Below are 27,989 nucleotides of genomic sequence, written 5' to 3'. Positions count from 1 at the left end.
CGCGGGGCCGCTGGTGGGGAAAGAAAGAGCCGAATTTTTACTCCCCCACGACTCTGAGTCACACGCACACTATGTTCCCCCAAGTTTTGAAATATGACAGTGAGAGACAGCGTCCCTTCCCCAACCTGGGAATTTGGACTATAACTCCCATTGGCTAGCACGGCCGGCGGGCTGATTGGGCGGCGCTGGACTGGTGGGGGCGGTGGTAGCGCTGGCGGGGCCTGATGGGAGTTGTAGGCTGAGAAAGGTAGATGGACGTTAGGCGCTGTTATTGTTAACATTACACCACCTTTCAGGATATTAATCCCACGAAGGTGGCTCCCAGGTATTATACTGTTATTGTTGTTGCTATTCTACCATCTCCACTAATACAGATCCATAGTATTATAGGATTGCAGAGGTGCAAGGCTACGGAGGGTAATCTAGTCCAACCTCCTGCAATGCAGGAATCTCTGCCATCGCAGGAATTGCCGAATGGGGGTCCACCTCTATTTGATCGGCGAGTCAGAAAATATAAAATCCCACATGAAACTGCTGAATCAGCAAGAAAGTGAACGTGACTTTTCCTGAATCCTGATTAATTTTTTGTCGGTCAAAACCACAGGAGCTACAATTTATGCTTCAGATCCATAATCATGGCTTTCAAGAGTGTATCTCCAATAATAAAACCACACTTCTACAAAGTGGAAAACGAAGGGTACAAATTTATTTATTTCAATATTGATTACATTTCTATCCCAACTTTTCCTTCAGGGAGCTCAAGGCAGCATACATTATTCTCACCATTCTCTCTCTTTTTTAAAAAATGCTTTTTTATTAAGTTTTCATTTCAAATACACCAACACCAACAAAATACACAGATATTTCAAATCTTTTTACATCTGTCTTATTTTATACTCCGTGGAGCAGTTGACTTCCCTCCTTCCCTTCTGCAGGTTTTCTTATTCCAATCTAATCCACAGTTCCTTAGTAGTAACTAAGCCATGACATAAGTTTTATTTCAGTACTGCTAACGTCTTCAAATTTCTACAGTTCTCACTTATATAGACCATAAATTTACTCCATTCTTTTTGGTACCTTGTTTCCTCCTGACTAAAAATCCTATGGGTCAGTTTTGCTAATTCCGCCTATTCAACCATCTTTGTCTGCCACTCCTTCATAGTTGGTAATTCCGGTGTTTTCCATTTCTGGGCTATCAGAACTCTGGCATATTCTCACCATTCTCATTTTGCCCTCACAACAACACTGTGTGGGGTAGGTTAGGTTGAGAGGCAGTGACTGACTCCCAAGGTGGTGCTCAGTAAACATGGGCAAGTAGCAGGATTTGAAACTTGGTCTCTCCCAGGTCCTAGCCCAACACTCTGACTGTCACACTGGCACTGGGTTAAGTCACATTTTTTCAGTAAAAAAAGAATAGCATCAAAGTTCTGTATCTTAAACTAGCATCAGTGTCAGGATGCATATTTATTTCTTTTACTATTTGCCTGAATTTTGCTCCATTTATGCAACATTTTAAAAATTCCTTTCCTGTTTTTAAACCAATAGTCAGACTAGTCTATTGGTTTAAAACCAATATTGGTTTTTAAACCAATAGTCAGGGGGCACTGTTATACAGTGGTTCCGCTCCTTCCTCCTGGGCCGTGTTCAGAAAGTGGTGGTGGGGGATGAGTGTTCAGACCCCCAGGCTCTCACTTGTAGGGTGTCCTCTCCCCCTTGCTTTTCAACATCTATATGAAGCCGCTGGGAGAGATCATCAGGGGGTTTGGGCTGGGTGTTCATCAGTATGCAGATGGTACCCAGCTCTACATCTCTTTCAGCTCAAAACCAGTGAAGGTGGTGAAGGTCCTGTGTGTCTGGAGGTGGTTGGAGGATGGATGGCAGCTAATGGATTGAGGTTGTATCCTGACAAGACAGAAGTATTGTTTTTGGGGAACCGGAGGCAGGCAGGTGTGGAGGACTCCCTGGTCCTCAGTGGGGTAACTGTGCCCCTGAAGGACCAGGTGCGCAGCCTGGGAGTCATTTTGGACTCAGCTATCTATGGAGGTGCAGGTCAGTTCTGTGTCCAAGGCAGCTGTTTATCAGCTCCATCTGGTACGCAGGCTGAGACCCTACCTGCCCGCAGACTGTCTCGCCAGAGTGGTGCATGCTCTAGTTATCTCTCGCTTGGACTACTACAATGCGCTGTATGTGGGGCTACCTTTGAAAGTGACCTGGAAACTACTGTTAATCCAGAATGCGGCAGCTAGACTGGTGACTGGGAGTGGCCGCTGAGACCACATAACTAATCCAGAATGCGGCAGCTAGACTGGTGACTGGGAGTGGCCGCCGAGACCACATAACATCAGTCTTGAAAGACCTACATTGGCTCCCAGTACGTTTCTGAGCACAATTCAAAGTGTTGGTGCAGACCTTTAAAGCCCTAAACGGCCTCGGTCCAGTATATCTGAAGGAACGTCTTCACCCCCATCTTTCTACCCAGACACTGAGGTCCAGTGCCGAGGGCCTTCTGGCGGTTCCCTCGCTGCGAAAAGCCAAGTTACAGGGAACCAGGCAGAGGGCCTTTTCGGTAGTGGCACCCGCCCGGTGGAACGCCCTCCCACCAGATGTCAAAGAGAAAAAACAACTACCAGACTTTAAAAGACATCTGGAGGCAGCCCTGTTAAGGGAAGCTTTTAATGTTTAATAGACTATTGTATTTTAATATTTTGTTGGAAGCCACCCAGAGTGGCTGGAGAAACCCAGCCAGATGGGCGGGGTATAAAAATATATTTGTTGTTGTTGTTGTTATCAGAGGCTCTGGCCTTGACCCACCGAAAGCCCCCAGAGCCTCCTTTTGTGCATATTTTTATGAATTTGTGGGGTGCCCGGAGTCTCCTAAGTTCTGATTGCTGGACACTGTGTTTAGCAGTGTAAAATACAGGCCAAACAAATCTTCCTGCGTCCAGGCCAGCCTGAGTCATTAAGCAAACAAAGACAGTGTGATGACAATCAACAAGGCAAAAACTCTCTGCTGGAGGCAGAAGGGTGGAGCCTGCCCCTGGATTGAGAGATAGTAAGAGACAAAAAAGGCAGAGTTTCAGGAGGGAGGGGCGGAATTGGAGTGTGCGGTGATGTAAGCTGAAAGAAAGTTAGTTAACATTTGGAAAGCAGTCTGTCATCTAGAGAAAGCGGGGTCAGAGCACAATTGTGGGCTTGCAATTTTGGACCCAACATTGCAGCCGACAAGAGAGTGAGAACCCGTTTTGAGTGTAATGCTTTTAACCCCTCCGTAGTATGCTCAGGTTGCATATACAGTGGTACCTCTGGTAACATATGCTTCAGGTTAAATACACTTCAGGTTACAGACTCTGCTAACCCAGAAATAGTACCTCGGGATAAGAACTTTGGTTCAGGATGAGAACAGAAATTGTGCTCCGGCGGCGCGGCAGCAGCAGGAGGCCCCATTAGCTAAAGTGGTGCTTCAGGTTAAGAACAGTTTCAGGTTAAGAACGGACCTCTGGAACGAATTAAGTATGTAACCAGAGGTACCGCTGTATATGTAAGTAAACTATAAACATGAAATCTCCTATTTTGTGTGCTTTCACAGTACGTGTACATGCATGCATAGACCAGTTTTGGATCCAGAAGAGAGCACAGCAGATCAGGGTGGGCTTATGTGCGCTCTGCCAACATACATGATGACCCAGAAAATAGTCCCCCAAGCAAAATGGGGATTGCTTACATAATAAAGACACCACTGTCTCTGCTGTGCCTCATTTCAAAGGACACGTGAGCCTGGGATAAATGCCTGTAACCCCTGGAATCTTGCACAGCCGTGGAGATTGGGGTGGTGTGTAACAATATTATGGGAATGATCTGTCAAATCTCTGTTATATTGTAAGAAGAGAGATATGTTTAATACTGCTAAACAGAAAGCTTTGATTCCAGTTAAGAGGCATAGATTGTTTTCCACACATTTGTCTAATCCTTGTTAAAGCCCATCAATCCTAGTCATTTATCTCCACTAATGCAGAACCATAGAATAGTAGAGGTGGAAGAGACCCCAAGGATCATTTAGTCCCTCCAGTCCAGGAATCATAGCTCAACAATCTTACAGATGGCCATCTAACCTCTGCTTAAAAACCCACAAGCAATTAATTAATTGGGGGCTGAATGGCTTTCTGCCCTAAGATTTGTCAGGAGAGATGGGTGTTTGTTTTTTCCTTTCCTCTCTCTTGCATTTCAGCCAAAACATGGAATTTGGTTTGAGGAGAAGAATTCAACAATGGGATGAAATTGGCTGCCTTTTAAAAATTTAACTATGTTTACTGCATTGCAGGGGGTTGGACTAGATGACCCTTGGCATCAATCCCAACTCTACATTTCTATTATTCTAAACCTCCTCCACGGAGATCCCAGGGACTACATTTTACACCCGAATCTTCTGCTAAATCCTTCATGTAACTCTTAAGGAATTAAAACACTTTCACTGGGTCCTTTACAAAAAGAGTCATCTTTGATTTACCCGTTTTACATCCTGTGTTCTCTGAACCTCTGTGTTTCCCTGTCCTACCTCACCTATTTATTTTTTTTCAAAGAGGAAGCAGGATCAGGATTTGTTCACTGCCTCACCCCTCCTCCTAGTTTAGCTGTCCTGGAGCCTGAATGTGGTCAAAAGCTTAACTCCAGAGTTCATTGCTTTGCAAACCCCGCCAGACCGAAGTCTGAGAAAGGTTGCAAAAGGGTGTCCGGGTGTCTGAGATCGCCATGAAGACTCTCATTGCTGCATATTTCCAAAACCAGAGTGGTAAGGAAAAAGCCAGCATAAGATTTAAAGCTATAGCAAATATGTCTACCAAAAAGTTCCCTTTAAAAAAAATCATTGGGTGATGTGTGTTTTCATGGTAATTGTGCAACAGCTGGCTGTTTCCTGAGCAACACATTTTGATTTGGGGGCACAAAATGAGTCTCAAGGGTTTTAGGAATGTCTGTGGATGGAATCTGGTGATCTGGGATTGATCCCAGGGAAGATTGAAGTGTATTTCTAACCAGTTTAACAAAAATACAATTGCATTAAAAAAAGAAATCAGATGGCAACCTTTACAGATTGTAGAGATGCTATGGATGTTATTTATCTTGATTCAGGAAACCACCTATTCTGTCTTGCAAGCAGATGGCTTCCTGATGAGCATTTGTCCATTCAGTGCCACAGCACCTTGCAGATGAATGAAAGGGACTAGTGTAAGGGTCTGCACTTAGGCAGGAATAATCAGATGCACAGCCATAGGATGGGGACACCAGACTTGAAAGTGCAAAAATGATTTTGTAGACCACAAGCTGAACAAAAACAAACTGGTGCTATTCTAGGCTGTATCAACAAAAGTCTAGTGTCCAGATCAAGGGAAGTCATAATACTTCTTTTTTCTGCCTTGGTCAGACCCCACCTGGAGCACTGTGTCCAGTTCTGGGTGCCACCATTTAAGAGAAATATTGACAAGGTGGAACGTGTGCAGAGGAGGGTGTCCAAAATGATAAAAAGTCTGGAAACCCAACCTTGTGAGGAATGAGTGAAGGAGTTGGGCATGTTTAGCTTGGAGAAGAGGAGACTAAGAAGTGATATGTGAGTCAACCTCAGATATTGAAAGGGTTGCCCCACAGAAGATGGAGCAAGCTTGTTTTCTTCTGCCCTGGGGGGTTGGACCTGAAATGATGGATTCAAATGACAAGAAAGGAGATTCCAAATAAACATCGAGAAGAACTTTCTGACGGTAAGAGCTGTTTGATCATGGAATGAACTTCGTCGGGAGGTGGTGGACTCTCCTTCCTAGGAGGTTTTAAAGCAGATGTTGGTTTTATGTATGGATGCTTTACTTGAGATTCCTGCAATGCAGGGGATTGGACTAGAATACCCTCGGTATCTCTTCCAACCCTACAATTCCAGGATTCTGTGATTCCTCCCTCCCTCCCTGTTTAGCTCCTGAGTTTTTAAGTTAAGTACTTTTCTCTAAGAGGGGATTGGTTGGCAACCTCCTTCATTATTTTAGTCCATATTGGGCTGTGACATCTGTGGCAGTGGTTAATGTTTCACCATATTTTAGCCATGAGGAAATAAAATGCCGATGTGGGAGTCTCGAGGCCAAGAGGCGGGAAAGACCTTGACCAAAGACTTTCCTTATCAGTCACAGTAGGACAGGATGGGCTCTGAGAGACCAGATGGGCTAAAATTCTGCAAACTTCCCTCTCCTGCAGGTAGGATGTGGGGAAGTGGGGATGGGACCTTCAGCCAGCCACAACTTGGCCATGCTTGTGAGATGGAATAATAATTTTTTTTTTTAGAGTTGGAAGGGACCATCAAGAGTTATCTAGTCCACCCCCTGCAATGCAGGAATCTTGGCTAAAGCATCTGTGACAGATGGCCATCCAATCTCTGCTGAAAAATCTCCAATAAAGGAGAGTCCACCACTTTCCAAGGGAGTCCAACAGCTCTTACTGTCAGAAAGTTATTCTTGATGTTTAGTTGGAATTTCCTTTCTTGTAACTTGAATCCATTGGTTCGGGTCCTGCCTTTCAGAGTAGGAGAAAACAAGTTTGCTCCATCCTCCATGTGACAGCCCTTTAGATATTTGATATTTGAAGATGGCTATCATATCTCCTCTCTGTCTCCTCTTCTTCAGGCTAAACATGCCAACTCCATTAACTGTTCTTCATAAGGCTTGGTTTCCAGACCCTTGATCATATTGGCTGTCTACCTATGCACATGTTTCAGCTTGTCAATATCCTTCTTAACTTGTGGTGTCCAGAATTGGACACAGTATTCCAGGTGTGGTCTGACCAAGGCAGAATAGAGCAAGACTATTACCATATTGGGACGCAGGTGGCGCTGTGGGTTAAAGCCTCAGCGCCTAGGGCTTGCCGATCGAAAGGTCGGCGGTTCGAATCCCTGCGGCGGGGTGCGCTCCCGCTGCTCGGTCCCAGCGCCTGCCAACCTAGCAGTTCGAAAGCACCTCCGGGTGCAAGTAGATAAATAGGGACCACTTACCAGCGGGAAGGTAAACGGCGTTTCCGTGTGCGGCTCTGGCTCTGGCTCTGGCTCTGGCTCTGGCCAGAGCCGCTTCGTCACGCTGGCCACGTGACCCGGAAGTGTCTCCGGACAGCGCTGGCCCCTGGCCTCTTAAGTGAGATGGGCGCACAACCCCAGAGTCTGTCAAGACTGGCCCGTACGGGCAGGGGTACCTTTACCTTTGTTGTTGTTGTTGTTTAGTTGTTTAGTCGTGTCCGACTCTTCGTGACCCCATGGACCAGAGCACGCCAGGCACTCCTGTCTTCCACTGCCTCCCGCAGTTTGGTCAGACTCATGTTTGTAGCTTCGAGAACACTGTCCAACCATCTTGTCCTCTGTCGTCCCCTTCTCCTTGTGCCCTCCATCTTTCCCAACATCAGGGTCTTTTCCAGGGAGTCTTCTCTTCTCATGAGGTGGCCAAAGTATTGAAGCCTCAGCTTCACGATCTGTCCTTCCAGTGAGCACTCAGGGCTGATTTCCTTAAGAATGGATACGTTTGATCTTCTTGCAGTCCATGGGACTCTCAAGAGTCTCCTCCAGCACCATAATTCAAAAGCATCAATTCTTTGGCGATCAGCCTTCTTGATGGTCCAGCTCTCACTTCCATACATCACTACTGGGAAAACCATGGCTTTAACTATACGGACCTTTGTTGGCAAGGTGATGTCTCTGCTTTTTACCTTTACCTTTACCTATTACCATATTGGCCCGAATATAAGCCATACCCGAATATAAGCAGGACCTTGAAAATTGGAGAAGAAAAAAGAAAAAAACACACAAATATAAGCAGCTCCCTTCCTTGCTCCTTCTTGAGAGGATGGGGCACTACGCGTGGGGCAGGCACTGCTTCGCCATGCTCCTGGCGCTGTTTGCCTTGCGCTCCTTGCTGCATACCGTAATGTTGCAAATATAAGCCGCACTTTAACTTTTCACGTTTGGAATTTGGGGGAAAAGTGAGCCTTATATTCAGGCTAATGCAGTACTTCCCTTGATCTGGACTCTAGTCTTCCATTAATGCAGGCTAGTATGGCATTAGCTTTCTTCGCTGCTGGATCACACTGTTTCCTCATGTTAAGCTTTTGAGGGAGTCCATTCCACTGTCAAATGGCTTTTACTGCCAGAGCTGGACTCTTCTTCTTTACAGCTGGAATCCATCAGTTTGGGTCCTATCCTCTGGAGCAGTAGAAAACAAGCACGCTCCATTCAACCTTCCAGTAACCCACTTCATAGTGTTACCAGAAATCAAAGCTTAAATGACCAGAGCTTTTAACACCTTTTGAAAACAGGCATTAAAATCCCTTACTGATGAGAGAGACCCCATCTGAAAATTTTCAGATCTTATTGCAAGAAATCTCAGGGGTGCATTGGACGCCCGAGGGTCTTAACAGGTTGAAGAACACCCCACAATATCTGGGACTCAGAACCATACCAGTCAGTGATGTTCAGATCCTCTTGGCAAAATTGATGATGCCACATGAGGCCTCCCAGTCTCTGGGCTCCCAGACTCCTTGGCGCTGCCTCTCACCTTCTGACTGGACCCCCCTTGCCTGGGCTCAAGAACTTCTACTACTTGGGGGCAGAACTGGGCTTCTGTCTCATCACCTGAGCCAGCTGCCTAGGTTAAGTTTCTCGGAACCTCCCTTGCTCATTCTGGGTACCCCCTTTCTGTCCTCACCCTGGCTCAAGCCTAGCAGAAGCTCCAGTGCTTTGATGCTTTGCTCCTGCTCTATGACCACTTAGATGGGATAAGATCCTGGACCCAGCCCCAACCTGTGGCCAACCTTGTTCACCTGCATCTCTGAGTCGGAGTACTTGGCTCAGTGGAGTCAAGGTGGGGATGCTCAAATGATATTTTGTTTCTGCAGCCATATAGCCTTTGCATCGGTCCTGGGCTATGCAGGGAGTACATATTTATTGAGCGGGCCAGGGAGAGTTTGGACATCTTGGATCCGCTTCCCATATGCTCTGTGAAATTTTGGAACATTCTTTGGGGAGGGTGTGAAGGTCCTCTTCTCTCCGAAGCTGGAGGCTTATGGTCTCCCAGAGCCTGGGAGCTGCTCCCAAGTCCTTGTCTCCTGTGGACTTTTCATTAGTGCTCTTTTTTTCAAGGAATCAACCCCCTGGCTGCCTCCAGTGCATTAGCCATTGAGGGGCATCCTTGAACCAAATTTCAGTCTCCAAAACCCCAGGAGAGTAAGAGCTGTTCAACAGCAGAACTGACTCTCTCAGATGGTGGTGGACTCTCTTCCACTGGAGCTTTTAAAACAGAGGTTGGCTTGCCATCTGTTAGTGACTCTGTGATGTCTGCGTTGCAGGGGGTGGACTAGATGACAATTTTGAGCACTTCCAACCCTATAATTCTGTGATATGAGGCTATCAAAATATCCATGTGAATATCTCTCTTTATATATATATAATTTTTTATTAGTTTTTTTAACAAATCATTTTCAACAGTAATTAAACATACTTTTACATCTTATTCAAATTTTTGACTTCCATCAATCCTGTCTGAAAATTTTCCAATCTAATCTCTCTGTATGCATTTCTTATCTTCCCTATTACGTTTCAAACTCATAACCAATATCTCCATCTTTTTCTACTTTGTAACACTTTGTATATTTCTCCTTACAAAACTTCTTGTAGTCCTACTAGCGTAATTTGTTGATTACAGTTGCTCTTCAAATAATTCATATATTTCTTCCAATTTTCTATAAATCTCTGGTCCCGCAGGTTTCGAATCCTTCCTGTCATTTTGTCCAGTTCTGTGTAGTCCATTAATTTCATCTGCCATTCTTCTTTCATCGGAATTTCTTCTTGTTTCCATTTCTGGGCTAACAATACTCTTGCCGCAGTTGTTGCATATAAAAACAATTTAAAATCTTGCCTATTAATGTCCTGACCTATAATACCAAGTAAAAATGTTTCTGGTTTTTTAAAAAATGTATATTTCAAGATCTTTTTCATCTCATTATATATATTTTTTTTATAAATAATATTTATTCAACTTTTAAAGATTACAAAGGGAAAAAAGAAAAAAGAGAAAAACAAGAAAAGACAGAAAAAATGCAAGCAATTAAAAAACAACAACACAGATCAAACCTTTACATAACTTTCTTTCCTTTGCTTATTTCCTTGACCTCCTCACACCTCCCTTTTTTGTATTCTAGTTCAATTAGATATTTCAGCAAATCCTTTCCAGCTTTGTTTTTATCCTATTAATTTATCTTAATATACTGTAATTTTACATTCTCGTCTTTCACCAATTAACAAATGCATTTTTACCTAATCCTTTATATCATTTCTGCTAAAAGCACATTGCTTCATTCCAACATCCTTCTAACATTCCTTAATTTTGCAATGTTTCTGTAGATAAACTTTAATTTTTTTCCAATCTTCTTCCACCGACTCTTCACCTTGGTCTCGGATTCTGCCAGTCATTTCTGCCAGTTCCATATAGTCCATCACTTTCATCTGCCATTCTTCCCAGGTGGGTAAATCTTGTGTCTTCCAATACTTCGCGATGAGTATTCTTGCTGCTGCTGTTGCATACTCATTATATATCATTTCCCAGAAGTTCTTTACTTTTTTACATTCCCACCACATATGATAAAATGTTCCTTCTTTTTCTTTACATTTCCAACATTTATTATTTGTCTTATACATTTTAGCTAATGTCACTTGTGTAATATACCATATAAACATCATTTTCATCATGTTCTCTTTCAAAGCATTATAGGCTGTAAATTTTATCCTTTCATTCCACAACCTTTCCCATTCTTCAAGCTGTATATTATATCCAAAGTCTTTTGCCCAATGCATCATTACCAATTTCACTTCCTCATCTTTCAAATGCCATTCCAGCAGTATTTTATACATTTTAGACATTGCTTTACATTCATTGTTTAATATTTCTATTTCAAATTTTGATTTTTTATCATCAAATCCTTTTTTCCTTTAAATCCTCTTTATATATTTCATTGACTTGGCAATAGTGCAACCAATCATTTACATATTCTTTAACTTCTTCATATGGTTTCATTTTCCATTTATTTCCTTTCCCCCACAACAAATTCTCATAGGTAATCCAATTTTTACTCATATTTATCTTTTTCATAATCATAGCTTCTAATGGAGATAACCACCACGGTGTTTTATGTTCTAATAAGTTTTTATGCCAGTCCCATACTTCATATAAAGATCTTCGAAATATGTGATTACCAAATCCTTTATGGATTTTTGTTTTATTATACCATAGATATGCATGCCAACCAAATCTATTGTCATAACCTTCTAAATCCAGCAAATCTATATTTCTTAACAGCATCCATTCCTTTAACCAACCGCTTCATAGTACAACTTCAAGTCTGGCAGGGCGAAGCCCCCTCTTTCTTTAACATCTGTTAACAACTTACCGGTATATTGTATTCTTGGTTTCTTCCCCTGCCAGACATATCTTGAAATTGCTTTTTGCCATTCTTTAAAAATTGCTGCCCCCTTGATTATAGGAATTGATTGAAACAAAAACAACATCTTTGGTAGCACATTCATTTTTATAGTTGAAATCCTTCCCCCAAATGATAATTTCATTCTTCCCCATATTTCCATGTCTCTCTTAATTCCATTCCACACCGGTGTATAGTTATTTTGAAATAAATCTATGTTCATTGTGGTTAACCATATTCCTAAATACTTAACTTTTTAAACTACTTCTATACCAATTCCTTGCTGCAACATAGCAACCAAGTCTTGTTTCATATTTTTAACTAATATTTTAGTCTTGCTTTTGTTTAATTTAAAACCTGCTACTTGTCCAAATTGTTCTATTTCTTTAATAACTTCTTTGGCATTATTTAATGGTTCTTCTATAGTTAGTACTAAGTCATCTGCAAAGGCTTTCACTTTATGTTCTTTCTGGCCAACTGAAATTCCTTTTATTTATCCATGTGAATATCTCAAAGGGGAGTTCATCACTGTCATGTTTGAGGGTGTCCTTTTTACTCCTGGCATTTTGTATGGATCTGAGGTATTATTTTCTGTGCCTTGGTTGATCTGAGCCCTTAGGTCATCAACAGGGAAAAGATATTGAATTGTGCCACTTTCACCAGTATAACTGCTCAAAAACTATGGCATCATTTAGTTTTCCTCTGCTTAGGACAGAAGCTTAGTCAGTGCAATTCTCCTTCCGTTTGTGTGTGTGTGTGTGTGTGAAAATAGCACCTGGTACCATTTTCTGATGGAGGTATGGTTAATTGGATATGCATAAGAACATTCATTTTTGGAGGTAGGAGGTGTCATTTCCTTTCTTTTGTTGTTGGTATATCTTTTCTCATGCTTTGCAGTCTAGAAGTTTCCACTTTCCACTTTCCTCACCTCGCAGATAACCAGCCTAAACAGTTATGGCTTCCCCCCAGATACCCTCTCACCAGAGGATCCTGGGAGCTGTAGTTTGTCCAGAGTTCTAAGTGTTGCTATAGGAGGCCTTTATCCCCGTCCCAAAGTTATAATTCCCTGGAATGAGGAATTGTCTGTTAAATCACTCTGGGAATGGTGCAGCCCTTCTCTGCAGCCCTTCTCTGCAGTTGCCATTTTCTTATATAAATCAAGATGGATATGTGCAATTCTGCGGCACTGTTTTTTTTTTTTTTTTTAAGGCATTTGCAAAATATCTTGGTGTGAAGACTCACATCCGAAGCATTTACAGTTCACCCAATTCATTCCAATGTTTGTACAGAAAAGATCTGCACCTTTGTTTTACTGGTCGGTTTATTCACTGGGATTCTGCAAACAATGATACCCCCTCCCCCAAATCACCAAAGGACAAAGATAAATCCTCTACTTGTTTTAATTGGCTCCCCTAATTGTTGTATTGGTTGAGATAGATGAAAACTATACTTGGCCTTAGAACCAGAAATGCAATCTTATGGTAACATTAGTATATTATAATACACGATCAATGTTGTTCATTTTTAGGAAGCATTAGAGCTTTAATATCATCATCCTTCCATGGGATGATACATATAATATCTTCAACCCATGATCCTCAGAGTCTTTCAACTTTATCCCCTTGCATTTCTCCTTAGGCTTAAAACTGTAGGATAAAGCACAATATCAGAACTGGGTCCCTGATGCCATGCAAGCTTAACAGCAGTTCCCTGCTTAATCTACAATTCTACAATTGTATGGTTCATTCAATTCATAGATGGCACCTGGCTTTTAGTAGGAAATTCAAGTACCTATAGCCCCCTGTGCTGGAGAGGTCCCTTTCAGCTCTACAACTCTAATTTTTTAAAGCAATTTCTGCATTACAGGGGGTTAAACTAGGTGACCCCCTGAGAGTCCCTTCCAACTTTACAGTTTTGTAATTCTATGATCCTTTATGCAAAGCAATGCCTGTTTGCATCTCTATCATCTGCCCTGACCTTCCTTACTCTCACCTTTATCCTCCTGCCAACTGTCTGAACAAATATCAGTTCATATCATGCCACTATTTCTGGCTGCCAGAGTTGGACACCACCCTCCCACCCACCATCCCAAGGGCAGGTGGCGGGCCAGGGTGAACTTATTCTTGGGTCGCCAACCCTTTTCTTCATCATTGTTTTCACACTGCTGGGATGTGGCAATACAAGAATCTAGGAAAAGAGTCAACACTTAGGCAGGAATAAGGAGATGCACAATTATGGGATGTGGGAACATCTGGCTTGAAAAGAATTTGAGAGTCTAGGTAGACTTCAGGCTTAACATGAAGCAACAGTGTGACATAGCAGCAAATCCCCCATGTGAATCTAGGTGGCATCAACAGAAGATGTGTGTCTAAATTAAAGGAACTCTATTCTGCAATGGTCAGCCCTCACTGGCAGTCCTGTGTACAGTTCTAGGCACCACAATTTAAGAAGGATATTGACAAGCTAGAAAGTATGCAAAGGAGGGCAACCAAGAAAATAAAGGGTCTGGAAACCAAGCATTAGGAATAACGGTTGAGGGAGTTTAGGTTATTTAGCCTAGAAAAGAGGAGACTGAGAGGATATATGAGAGCCAGGGATTTTTTTCAGATGGAACTCAGTTCCAGCCACTCTCAGGTGGGCACCAAATGTTGCTATTCTAAGAGTACAAGAGAGGTGTTCATGGTGAATTCCGGCACCTCTTTTTCTAGTAAGATAGCACTGATGATAGCCATCTTCAAATACCTTAAGTGATACACAGAGGAAGATGGAGCAAACTTGTTTTCTGGTGCTTCAGAAGGTAGGACCCAAACCAATGAAGGAGACCCGAACAACAAGAAAGATTCCATTGGGTATGATTTTCTGATGGTAAGATCCATTTGACAGAGGAACAGATGACTGTGGAAGGTGGTGGACTCCGTTAGATTTTTTAAAACCAGAGTCTGAATGCTCGTTTATCAGAGATTCCTTAGCTGTGATTCCTGCATTGCAGACATTGGACTAGATAACCCTTGGGGACACCTTCCAACTCTACAGTTATATGATTCTTCGGGGCAGACTCTATTAGAGTGTATGCTTAGTTCTGTAGATGGGCAATCCTTGTACGACTATTCCTTCCCTTGAGCTGGGCACAAGAACTCCATCGTTGCAGCTGAGATTTGCATGAGCTATTTTTGCTGCTGCAACTCACTTTAAGCTTGTGGTCTACTAAGACCCCTGAGATCCTTTTCGCATTGAATGCTGATGCACACAGAAATGCCACGTGTCTCTGTTTGCTGAAATGCCATGCTTAAGCAGCATACGTGTCGCTGGCTGGCTGGCGGGCTGCTGATGCACACAGAAATGCCAGGTGTCTCTGTTTGCTGAAATGCCATGCTTAAGCAGCATACGTGTTACTGGCTGGCTGGCTGGCTGGCTGGCTGGCTGCCTTCCTAGGTAAAGAGGGGTGATTCTGCCCATGACCTTTCCTGCCCTTTGTCCTGCATGCTCCTGTTGTCTGTATGACACTGGATGGCGCAACCTGCTTTTCTCAAGGGTGGAATCCACCAGATGTTTCTGGGGATTGGTTCAGTCACTGAGGGCGTCTCCCAATGGTGGGAGGGTGGAGAAAAGCTGAGCAAACAGGTCAGTGCAACCTGGTCTGGGTGTCCTTTTCCTTTCCAGGGATCCATGCCAGCATCCAGGCTGCTCTCCGCATGCTGCTGGCTGTGCCATGGCCTTCAAAACAAGATTTCTTGGCTGGCCTCCAGCTCCTGTCAGTCCTCCAGTGGATTTTCAGCTTCTTGATGCTGGGTGAGTAGAATGTGACTCTTTTTCTGACTGATGGCCACCTTGAGAAAATGGACAGTGTCATGTGGTGGTTAGAGTTTCGGTCTAGGACCTGGGAGACCAAGGTTTGAATCCCTACTCGGCTACAAAATGCACTGGGTGTGATCATGGGGACCAGTCACTGCCCATCACCTTAACGTACCTCACAGGGCAGTTGTGAGGATTAAATAAGACTAGGACCTGCGCGATCAGACTTCAAATCCCCCCTCAGCCATGAAGTCAATTGGGGAAGTTTGGGGGCCAGCCAGCCACTGCTTTTTGGCCTAACCCACCTCACAGGTGGCCCTGTCACAGATGCTTTAGTTGAGATTTAGTTGGACTTCACTAAACAACCCTCAGGGTCCCTTCCAACTGTACAAATCTGTTAATCAAGACCTGAGAGCCTTGAAGGAGTAAAGCAGGAGTGGAGAATACTGAGGAGACAGTGAAGAAACCGGTTTCCTTTGCATTGGTGACATAGTGATTGTTGGGCACTTTCCTTTCCAATCCTTCCTAGAAAGATATATAAAACAAAAGTTTTCTCTACCTGTGAGTTCTATCATAATTCAGAACAGAGGTTTAAAATACACATTTGCCAGGATAACACAATGGGAAAAGACCTCCAAAGGGATGGCTGATTTGACACATGTGCTTTGGTCAAGCTATCTCTCTGGCCAAACAGTTGCCCTGAGACCCCAGAGCCAAAGATCAGCTCATATTATCCTCACAGCAACCCTGTAAATTAGGCTGGGCAGAGAGATGGTGACTTACCCAAGGTCACATTCAGAGAGCTTTGTGGCTGAGCAGGGGACTAGAGCCTGGCTCTCTGGGTCTTAGCCCAGCTCTCTAACCATTATACCAGTTTGGCTCTCAAAGGAGCCCTGAGCCATATAGAGTTCGAAGTAAGTATACAAATGAATGAATGATTGAATGGAAAAAATGAATGAATGAATGAGTAAATGAGTAAATGTATGCATGTATGTATTGTTACAAGCCTCTCTGAGCAAAGCAAAATTCCAGGTGTTCCAAGCACTTACCTAGGGTTCAGTTTCCTTGGAATGAGGGACAGCAGAGACTGTGGTGTCATTTGGCTTTATAGTTTATTTACACATATATACAACCTGGCCACAAGCATTAATACCTCAGAAAGTCTTGCCTTTTCCTTACTCACAGCCCTGGATTCTAGCAGAAATCAAACATGTCTCTGTGTCTCAGCTGCTGCTTGCAGCCTTCTTTTAGCTAAGGTCTCACATAACACATGGGATATAAATGCAATAAATAAATTAATAAAGTGGCTTTAACTGAGCTAAATAAGCTATTTTTTTCTTCCTCTCCCTCAGGGATGGTTTCCCTGATTCTCCTTATCTATCTGGCTTTCACCAGTTTCTGGCCCATTTCTGCTCTCTACCTGGCTTGGCTTATCTATGATTGGAATACACCTGAGAATGGTGAGTGAAGAAGCATCCTGGCTGTTTAGAGGGATTTTGTTTGAAGGTACAGCTCTTTTTTGTGTGTGTGCATTTGTCTTTAGGCATTTTGTTCTCCTTGAACATTAACTGAGGGTGGTTGCCACAGTAGTACCCTTTGGACCCTGCTTTCACAGGTCCATGAAATCATATAATTATGTAGAGTTGGAAGGAACCTCTAGGATCATGTAGTGACCAGCTGCCTGCAATGTAGGAATCACAGCTGAAGAATCCCTGACAGATGGCCGTCTGACCAGCTGCTTAAAGGACTTCAAGGAAGGAGAGTCCATGGGAGCCCGTTCCACTGTTGAATGATTCTTACCCTCAGAAAATTATTCCTAATGCTTCCATGATGGAGACTTGCCTCAGCTAATGTTTTTTGTACACTGTGGGTGAAAAATGGGATTCTACAATTCTGTGATTCTGTGATGAACGACTCGAGAATCACCTTTGTATCTGAGATGTTGGAATGACCATTCCGACTGATAGGAAAAAGGGAAACCAGGTTAGCAGGAGGTTTGTTTCAGCCACATGACTGCAAACACTCTGTGCATTCCTTGACAGTACTCCCAGCCTAGCCCATAATGTTTGCCCAGCTTTGTCACAAACCCAAAGTCCATCCAACGTCACTCCTCAGAGGTCTAAGTATCACACCTGACAACAAAGAGAGGAATCCCACAAGAGCAGCTCTCTCTTGTGTGGCAGGCTACAGAACGTGACATTTCTGCAAGAGACGGGCCAAAGCAAACTTTTGTTCCTGCATCACAGGTGTTTGGACTAGATGACCCTTTCAGATCTCTTCCATCTCTGTGTGATTCTGTGACCCTGTGAACAGGTCCAGGGTCAGGCAGTGTTTGGTTTCCTTTGGATGACACTCATAAGAACACAAGAAGAGCTTGCTGCATCATGGCAATGACCCTTGCATTCCAGCATTCTTTTCCCACAGTGGCCAACCAGATGCCCCCAAAATGAATATCTGTTTTCACAGAATCATGGAAAGTTGCAAAGGGCCTCCAGAGGGTCATCTAGTCCAGCCCCCTGCGATACATCACTGGGCTACTTGGAAAGGCAGGCACATAGCTATGGTGGACTTTACCTTCATTGACACAACAGTGATTATATATTTACAAATTGGTGGTGGTGGTATGAAGTATGACCTGGTTTAGAAAGGTTTAGAAACTCAGGACCAGTTTACCTGAGAGATCGTTTTACCCCATATGAGCCCTCTTGACTGCTTTGATGCACAGAACTGACACCATTACAGGTGCCACATAATCCCAGTCCCACATTTTTAAGAAATCAGTCTATTAGTGTGGTAGCACCTACACTTCGGAACTCCCTGCCTATTGACATCAGACAGGTACCTTCCCTGTACCTTTTTCAGTGCCTGTTAAAAACATTTTTGTTTAGGTAAGCCTACCCAGACATGTAGAACATTAATGTATGTTTTAATCTGGTTTTAGCTTATTTCTGATTTTTTTATTGTTAGAATGTTTTAAATACTTGCTTTCAGCTGTTTTAACCAATGGTCTTATTATTTGGTTCTCTCTGTAAACCGCTTTGAGGATGGCTTGTTTTGTTTTAACAATCAAATGGTGCAAATTTTAATGAAATAAATAAAGGCCATAAACCATTTGCGTTTTAGGAAGTCCCTCCCAGACCAAATTTGAGGCACCTGCAGCAGACCCAGATGGAGGGGTCAGTGGCAGCAATTGCTGGACAGCAGACTTGTGTTTCCATGTATAATGGTTCCTGTCCCCCCCCCCTTTTAATTTTTCCTTCTTTTCCTAGAGTCATTATCACGTTCTATAACTCAGAGGCACTCAGAGGCACTCAGAGGCTAGAATAAATCTGTCTTCCCATTTCTGCAGGTGGGAGAAGTTCTATTTGGGTCCGGAACTGGTCCATCTGGAATTACTTCCGAGATTATTTTCCGATTCAGGTAAGCACCAGTATGTGGTACAAGGGTGCTTCTGGGTCTTCCCAGCCGTGGTGAGGCTGCAAGCCATAAAATCATAGAACCGTAGACTTGGAAGGGCCCCATGACTCATATAGTCCAACTGCCTGCAACACAGGCATCACAGGTCAAGAATCCCTGACAGGTGGCCTTCCAACCTCTGCTTAAAAACTTCCAGTAAAGAAGAGCCCATCAGCTTCTGAGCGAGTCTGTTCCATTGCAAATGGCTCTTACCTTCAGAAAATTCTTTAGTCTGAGTTATTGTTTATTGCCCTTTGAATCCATCAGGATCCTCCCCTCCAGAGCAGCAGCACAGAAGCTGCCTTTGTCTTCCATACAACAGTCCTTCAGATATTTGAAGATGGCTCTCATGTTCCCTCTAATTCTCATTTTCTCTAGGCTGAATATACCCAATTCCCTCAACCATTCCTAATAAGGCTTGGTTTCCAGGCCATCTTGGTTGCCCTCCTCTGCACACCTCCCACCTTCTTCATATCCTCCTTAAACTGAGATGCTCAGAACTGGACACAGGACTCCAGGTGTGGTCTGACCAAGGCAGAATAAAGTGGTCGCATGACTTCCCTTGATCTGAGCACTAGACTTCTGTTGAAGTAGCCTAGAACTGCATTAGCAATTTTTGCTGCTGAAGCACACTGTTGACACATGTTAAGCTTTTGGTGTACTAAGAGCACTTGGTCGAGTTTGTCAATATCATTCTTTAATATCATTCAGCTGGTGAAGACTCATGACCTGCTCCCCAGCCACAACTACATCATCGGGATCCACCCGCATGGGATCCTCTGTGTTGGAGCTTTCGGCAACCTTGTCACTCGAGCCACCGGATTCCATGAAAAGTTTCCTGGGATCAAACCCTTCCTGGCCACACTGGCTGGCAACTTCCGATTGCCTGTCTTCAGGGAATACCTAATGAGTGGGGGTGAGTGTCTTCTTCTGTGCTGTCTCCATTGAGATCCTGGAAAAAGGTGACAAGTCGGGTGCTGCAGGATTCTGTTCTGGGCCCTCTTGTTCAACATATTTGTAAAAATGTCTTGGATTAAGGAATTGAGGGGATATTCATCCAATTTGCAGATGTCACCAAACTGGGAGGGGTAGCAAATACTGCAGAAGACAGGATTGGGATTCAGGATGACCTTAACAGATCTGAGGACTTTGCCCAAACTAACAAATTGAATTTCAATAGGGACAAAAGTAAGGATCTAAAGCAGAACTTTCCAAAATTTTCGTGTTGGTGACACACTTTTTAGACATGCATCATTTCTCAACACAGTTACAGTATTCAGTTTTACTAGCAAATTGGAGATTAAACTAACCCCTTTCCAGCCCCGGGAAAAGTATAGGAAGCATTCGCGTGACACACCTAAACACTGCAGCTGACACACAAATGTGTCATGACACACAGTTTGGAAAGCTCTGGTCTACACTTAGGCAGGAAGAAGCAGCTGCACAAATAAAATATGGGGGACACCTGGCTTGCCAGTAGTACATGAGAAAAGGATCTAGGGATCTTTGTAGACCACAAGCTGAAAATGATTCAATAGCGTGATGCAGTAGCAAAAAAGCTAATGCTATTCTAGGCTGCATCAACAGAAATCTAGTGTCAAGGTCAAGGAAAGGAATAATACCACTGTATTCTTCCTTGGGCAGACCACAACTGGAATACTGTGTCCAGTTCAGGGCAGAATGATATTGACAAGCTGGAATGCATACAGAGAGAGGTAACCAAGATGATAAAAGGTCTGGAAACCAAGCCTTGTCAGGAACAGGTGAGGGAGTTGGGGATGCTTAGCTTGGAGAAGAGGAGACCTAGAGGTGACATGAGAGTCATCTTCAAATATCTAAAGGGTTGCCCAATTGAAGACGGAGCAAGCTTGTTTTCTGCTGCTTCAGAGTGTGGGATGAACCTATGGATTCAGGTTACATGAAAGGAGATATCAGGAATAATTTTCTGACAGTAAGAGCTGTTCAACAGTGGAATGGACTCCCCTGAAAAGTGATGGACTCTCTTTCCTTGGAGGTTTTTATCAGAGGTTGGAGGGACATCTGTCATGGATGCTTTAGTTGTGATTCTTGCATTGCAGGGGGTTGGACTACATGACTCTTGATGGTCCCGTCCAACCCTGCAATTCTATGATTTGATTCCCTGTGCAGATGTCTCTTTATTATATCATCAGCCCTTTAGGTCTAAAAAGCTGAAGAAATGATTTGGGCATGCAACAGCCCTGCAAGTTGGTGGGGATGATGATGACTTCTAACTCTCTTCTGATTCTCTGGCCCTTTAGGTCTCTTCCCTGTGACCCGTAAGGCAATAGAATACCTCATATCCCGGAATGGGACTGGGAATGCTGTAGCAATTGTAGTTGGTGGTGCAGCAGAGGCCCTCTCCTGTCGGCCAGGAGTGACAACGCTGATCCTGAGTGAGCGCAAGGGGTTTGTTCGGATGGCGCTCCGACATGGGTGTGTACCACCAGTTGAACATTACATTCCTTTCTTAGCTGACAGGTGGCAGAGAGACCTCAGGATGGCCAGAGACTTAAGATGCTAGTGGCATTTGAAGAGTCCTTCAGATGAATCAGAAGAAAGGTACCACACTGGCCAACCAGTGGCCCCTGGTTTAGACTAGGCAACCCGTTACGTTCCTTCCAACTCTATAATTCTATGTTTCTATGAAACTCTGGCAGCAATATTCAGCAGCATGTGTATTTTGATTCTGGAGGGTCAAGGAAGCTACTATAATGGTTGTTGTAGTTGTGGGTAGCTCCTGCACAGAATCATAGGAGGGTCTCCTAAGGGACATCTAGCCCAACTCCTTGAAATGCAGGAGTCACAGCTGCAAGAATTCCTGGCAGACAGTCAGGGCTGGATTTAGGTTTGATGAGGCCCTAAGCTACTGAAAGTAATGGGGCTCTTTATATGTCCAGCTGTCCTTTGTCAACAACAAATTGTCCCTGTTGTTTTTTGTTGTTGAATATATTCTATACAGTAATTTATGGACCTAATAGGTCCATACACAACACAAACACTGTTGCTGTATGTAGGTTTTATTTTATTTGTTTTTAAACTTATATTTTGAAAATGTACATCCAGGTTTTTTCCCCCCTTTTAAGTTTTTTGGGGGCCCTCGATTGCAGACAGCAATCCAACCTCTGTATAAAAGGTTCTAAGGAAGGAGAGTCCACCACCTTCCAAGGGAGTCCATCCCACTGTTGAACGACTTTCACCACCAGAAAGTTCTTCCCAATGTTGAGTCGGAATCTTCTTTCTTGTCATTTGAACCCATTGGTTCAGGTCCTCCCCTCTAGAGCCGCTGAAAACAAACTTGCAACCCTTTCGATATTTGAAGATGGCTATCACGGCACCTCTTTATCATCTCCAGGCTAAACATCCCCAACTCCCTCCATCATCCCTCACAAGGCTTGGTTTCCAGACCCTTGCTGCAAATAACAGGGACCTGGTCGGTCACTGCGAGAAGAGGATGCTGGACATAGATGGATCACTGGCCTGATCCAGCAGAGCTTTTCTGGAACCTTCAGGCCCAGAGGCAATCTATCTTGATTCCTTATGGCATTTGGCCACTGTGGCCATTCTGTTCTCAAAGTGGCATTTGGTCACTGTGAAAACAGGATGCTGGACTTAGATGGGCCCCATTTGGCCTGATCTAGCAGCCACACTCTTTTCATATTCTTGTGTGTTAGATTTCTGAGGGGAGTTCTTTATTCCTGGGGCAGGGGGCTCTTGAGCATAGAATTGTAGAGTTGGAAGGGAGCTTAAGAGTCAACTAGTTTACCCCCCCCCCTTGCTGTTTAAGAATCACAATCTCATGTTTTCTCATGATTTATTGTTGTTGTTTTTTTAAAAGTATTTTTATTAAAGATTTTCTTAATTTACAAAAGTATGTGCAATGTCTCTCTCTCTCTTTCCCCCCTACAAGTAACATTTTTACAGTTTCATTTGTTGAGACATTCAGAAAAAGAAGGGGAAAGGGGGTGAGGGTGGGGTCCGGTGGCGATGTTTCTATTACAGTGGTACCTCAGGTTACATACGCTTCAGGTTACATAGGCTTCAGGTTACAGACTCCGCTAACCCAGAAATAGTGCTTCAGGTTATGAACTTTGCTTCAGCATGAGAACAGAAATCGTGCTCTGGCGGAGCAGTGGCAGTGGGAGGCCCCATTTGCTAAAGTGGTGCTTCAGGTTAAGAACAGTTTCAGGTTAAGTACGGACCTCCGGAATGAATTACCGTATTTTTCGCCCTATAGGGTGCACTGGCCCATAGGACGCACCTCGTTTTTTGGGGGGGAAATGAATAAAAAAAAATTATTTCAGCGAAAGCCTGCATTCGCCCCATAGGACGCACACACATTTCCCCTTCATTTTTGGAGTTGAAAAAGTGCGACCTATAGGGCGAAAAATACGGTAAGTACTTAACCCGAGCTACCACTGTATACTTAATATATGTGGGGTTTTGTGTCAGCGTTGCTTGTGCAGGTTCTTTGCTGTTCACTTGTGTTCCTTTGGTGGTGAGAGAGGTTGGGGTTGGCCTAAGGTATGGTTGTTCATTTGTGATTGGCTGTGGTGATCTTCATTTTCATGTGTGAGTGAGGTGGGTGGGTGTTTTGGATCAGGTTAGCCATATTGAATTGTATGCTGTTGGTGGATTTTTGTCATTGTCTTGTTGGGCTGTGTATGTGATTGTTTTCAGGTGGTTTCTGTCTTAACATCCCTCCATGCTTTCTTTCTTCAAGGGCCCATCTGGTTCCTGCTTTCTCCTTTGGGGAGAATGACCTTTTCCAGCAGGTTCTCTTCAAGGAAGGGAGCTGGATGCGGAGAATCCAGGACAGATTCAGAAAGATCCTGGGCTTCTCCCCCTGCTTTTTTTATGGAAGGGGATTTTCCTCTGTTCGTTCCTGGGGACTCCTTCCTTTCCCCAGACCAGTCACCACTGTCAGTGAGTATTTCTTGACCCCAGAGGCGTAGCGGGGTGTGTGTGTGTGTGTGTGTGTGTGTGTGTGAATGGGAACATGGGGGCCCCAGGGGCAATTTTGAGAGGGGGCGCAAACAGGAGCCCCCACAGCAGGCTTCTTCATAATAGCCTAGCTCCACACCAGAAGGAACACCGCCTTGGCTGCAGCAACTGTGCCTGGTGCAGTTCTGCTCCCCCCCCCCCCCGGTCAGGCTTGATCTGGGGGAGGAGAACAGACAAGTGGGTGGCAGCGCTGCCGCCCACCCTCCCCGGCCATGGCACACCTCACACCCAACAGCAGCAGCTCTGCCGCTGGGTCACTACTGACCTGGCAGTGGAGAGCATCCCACCTTGGCGGTGGCGAGGTGCGCTCGGCCGCAATAGCTCCACATTCATTGCCGGGTCAGGCCTGACCCAGTGGCAGAGAGTAGGGGAGAGTTGGCAGCCGCTTCCCCACCCCTCTCAACCCTGAACTGTGGCTCATGGAGGGTGTCCGCCACGCTACCCTCGGGGGGTGCTCCACCCGCCTGCCCCAGGCAGCGCGGGCATATGCTCCACCGCTGCTTGACCCACCCACACTCTCAAATGGAATAGCTGTAGCTCACTGCATTATGGCTCACAGTAGTCTGTAGTCTCTCACTAAATCATGGGTTTTGTAATCTGAAATCTCTCATTGCATCATGGGGTTCATAGTTTGTATATCATTGGGGAAAGGCTGTAACTCAGTGGCAGAGCATCTGCTCTGCATGCAGAAGGTCCCGGGTTCAATCTCTGCCAGCATGTCTGGATAAGACTGGGAAACAGTCCCCTTGCCTGAAACCATGCAGAGATTCTGCCAGTCAGTGTAGGCAATACTGGGCTTAATGGACCAAGGGTCTGACTTGGTCTAAGGTGGTTTCCTATGTAGTATTATTATTAACCATTTTATTTCTATACAGTTTTATATTTATAAAGAAAAAAATTCTAAAAGCGGTTCACAACACATTAAAACATAAAATAAAACAATGCAGAATAAAACATTACTTAAGGAAGTCATATATTAAATTATACATTCAAAACAATATAATTAGTAGGAAATGAAAATATAATCTTAAACATTACAAAGGTGTCAGCTACAGAATGCACATTTAACTCATCACAGTTAAGAGAAAAAATTCAAAAGAAAACATTACTAAAGGAAGTCAAATATAAAATGCACATTTAAAATAGCATAATTAAAGAGAGAGTAACATATGTACCCTGAGGGGTCCACATCATCTCACCTTGGTCTTGCAGGTGAGTTGAACTAGATTACCTTGGGTGGATCTCCCCAGCCCTACACTTCTCCTATTCTATGAGGTCCTCCTCCTTTTTTGTTCTTCTGCACATGTTCAGCCTCTTCTTTCTTCTTCCCTCCTTAGTTGGAGAGCCCCTGGTGGTGCCCAGGATGGAGAACCCAACCTGTGAGATGGTGGATCGCTACCATGCCATGTACATCCGTTCTCTCCGCAAGCTCTTTGACGACCACAAAGCCATGTATGGGTTGTCAGAGACGGCCGAGCTTCGGATCCTATGACTGAGATTGGCAAAAGGGGGGTGGAGGGAGGAGACAAAGGTGCCAACAGGTTCCTGCCCCTCAGCAAGGGCTCCCTCACCTCTTATACCAGGCCCATGCTTGCCATGCAGAAGTTCCAGGTCCCCCAGCAACATAGCCTTAAAAAGGATTGCCTGTTTTGCCCATGGACTCCCTGATTTTCCTATTTGGCCACAGTAAAGAAACTGCTAACAGAGGGCAGGAAATTGAGGCAACACCTCTTACCTGCTGCCAGAAATAATTATTTGACAAAAATGGGGGGGGGGGGGGAATTGAACACCATCCATGAGAGAATCATATAACCATAACATTGTAGAGTTGGAAAGTACCCTGTTGGGTCATCTAGTCCAACCCTCTGCAATGCAGGAATCACAACTAAATAATCCCTGACAGGTGGATAATGGATAACTAAAATATGGGACATAGTATGCATGATTTAACTTACACAATTGATGAGAACTAGAGAGGGAAGGCAACAAGATAGTGTCTAAAAATGGAGTATTTTTATAATGTTCTGGAGTAATAAGATAAACCCACATGTGTTAGTTGTCACCTTGTGATATTAATTTATTACATTTGATTTTGGAAATCTGTTCCTATATGCTTAGCTCTGGCTATCCCCTATGTATTTGGCATCTGCCATTATACTTTGTTCCGTTTTATTATAAATAAATGTATGTTTTGTTAAAAAATGGATTGACCAGTCGACGACAAGGAAAAAAACTACTGCCAGCCTGAGTAGATAATACTGAGCCACATGGATCAATGGATTTCTTTACGCAGCATGTAGATATACTTATTACTCTAACCTAGACATCATCAAAAGAAGGTTTGACAAATTCATGAAGGAGGGAAGGCTGTACTCTGCCTACATCATCGGAGGCAGTGAAGCTTTTGAATATCAGTTGCTGGAAACCACAGGAGGGGAGAGTGCTCTTGCACTCATATCCTCCTCATAGGTACCCCATGGTGGCCACTGTGAAAACAGGACACTTTGGCCTGAAACAGTTGTTGCAGGTCTGAGCTTAGTTTCTTATGATTCCCAAGTGGAATCTCCATGAATGGAGCCAATCTAACATTGAATGGGGGGGAACAGTCTTCCAGTTTGGAGGTAGTGCTGTGAAACATGTCTTTCATTTCTCTCCTGACCAACAAGCTTTCAAACTACTGAATTATCAGGCTGCTTGGACAAAGACTCTGGTTATCAGTAAAAAAACCCTCCTATAATATATTATTTCCTTCTGACAAGGTATAGCCATGAAGAGCTAGAGCTAATGAGGGGTAGCTTCTTCAACTGTGTCACTATTGGTTGAGTCAAAGAAAGTGGTGGAGGAGGACTCGAATACTGATTTAGTGAAAGCGATCCTGTCTCAAATACAAGTTCTGAAGCCAATCCGAAAAGTCTTGGCAGAGCTTAAGAATGATCAGAAGCAGATGCAAGATAGATGGTTCACTATGAAGATCGTTTGAATATCCATGAGACTGTTACTCAAGCTAGCCATAATATTATGGATAAACGAATTACCTGTTTGGAGTCATAGTTACACTGGAAAAGTCAGTGTATAATTGGCATTGAAAATCCTCCAACTCAAGCAAAGTATATGGTGCAGAGCATACATACCCTGCAACATTTCTCTGATGAAAACAGGGACGTCCCATTCCATTTTTACTATTTATACCCTACCCATCTTACTCAGTTGCCCCAGCCACTCTGGGCGGCTTCCAACATATATAGAAACATAATAAAACATTAAACATTTAAAAAAACTTCCCTATACAGGTTTGCCTTCAGACAGTTTGGGGGTTGGATAACTCCATACCCTCCGGCATTTTTCCAATGAAAATAGGGACATCCCACATACCCTCTAACATTTCTCCAATGAAAATAGGGTCACCCTAAGGAAAAGTGGGACAATCCGGGATCAAATCAGGGATGTCCCTGGAAAATAGGGACACTTGGGGCCTGGACTATATGGTGGATTTTTTCAAAAAGCTTCTCTCTCTGGGAGGGTACTTCCCAATTGAGATAGAACACGTTATCTTAATTCCTGTAACAAGCCAGAGGACTGCAACTCTTTCCAATATTATGATTGTGCAATTTCTGCATGTCACTGCAAGAGACAAGATTCTACATACATTTTGCCAACAATCAGTAAAATCTCTGCTGAAATGGAATCAAAATTAGATAGCAATTTATCCTGACTTTAGTAAAGAAATGTCTGAAAAGCACAGACTTTCCACAAAAGCACCAACTTTTGCAAGGTCAGAACAACAATATTTCATGTGCTTTCCAGCTACATTCTGCATTAACCATGAAGATCAAATTCACAAATTTGTCAGTCCCTCGAATGCAGAGGTCTTTATCTTAATCAAATTTGCAGATGATCAGACATGATGATTTAAGGAAGAAATGTAAATCTCTGAAGATGTCCTGGAGAGGTTTCATTTTGAACGGCTCTGTGTTTTCACTTTCTTTTTTCTTTCTCCTCTCATTTGTTTTCTCATACTGACCCATTCTGATAAAAAGCCTGGGCATACTGTCAATAAAAGAAATCAGCATTTTGCCAACTTGTATATCAATTTATTCTGATCCTATTTCTTTTCATATAACCACATTTTCTATTTTAAAAAACGGTGTATCAATATTGTCCGGAAAATATATGCAGTAGAATTGAATTTAAATGCTAAGCTAAGTGCCTATGGATGTTCTGCACCTATGAGTGATATT

At 43.6% G+C, this 27,989-nt stretch overlaps 1 protein-coding gene across 3 annotated transcripts; it reads left to right on the top strand.

Moving 5' to 3' along the window:
- Positions 1–30: 30 nt before the first annotated feature.
- LOC307207492 (diacylglycerol O-acyltransferase 2-like) lies at positions 31–27,829 on the top strand. 3 transcript variants are annotated; one of them, XM_079961435.1, is made up of 9 exons: positions 31–325; positions 4,578–4,786; positions 15,142–15,270; positions 16,626–16,733; positions 18,623–18,693; positions 19,441–19,645; positions 21,009–21,183; positions 23,471–23,673; positions 25,089–27,829. In XM_079961435.1, the coding sequence occupies exons 2-9, from the start codon at positions 4,747–4,749 to the stop codon at positions 25,241–25,243; spliced, it is 1,086 nt and encodes a 361-aa protein (XP_079817561.1). In that variant the 5' UTR covers positions 31–325; positions 4,578–4,746; the 3' UTR covers positions 25,244–27,829. The 3 variants fall into 3 exon arrangements, with proteins under 3 accessions (XP_079817561.1, XP_079817559.1, XP_079817560.1); XM_079961433.1 differs by having other exon boundaries at positions 3,587–4,786; XM_079961434.1 differs by lacking the exon at positions 31–325 and having other exon boundaries at positions 2,717–4,786.
- The last annotated feature ends 160 nt before the right edge of the window (positions 27,830–27,989 follow it).

This window comes from Podarcis cretensis (genome assembly GCF_951804945.1).
Source record: "Podarcis cretensis genome assembly, chromosome: Z".
Lineage (NCBI taxonomy): Eukaryota > Metazoa > Chordata > Lepidosauria > Squamata > Lacertidae > Podarcis > Podarcis cretensis.
Note: the sequence above shows the minus strand (reverse complement) of the source record. Positions and strands in the feature narration are given on the sequence as shown.

Coding starts and splice junctions, on each gene's coding strand:
- LOC307207492 (XM_079961435.1), top strand. CDS start 4,747: ATGAAGACTCTCATTGCTGCATATTTCCAAAACCAGAGTG. Junction 21,184..23,470: donor CGGATGGCGCTCCGACATGG/GTGTGTACCACC, acceptor TCTTTCTTCAAG/GGCCCATCTGGTTCCTGCTT. Junction 23,674..25,088: donor CAGACCAGTCACCACTGTCA/GTGAGTATTTCT, acceptor TTCCCTCCTTAG/TTGGAGAGCCCCTGGTGGTG.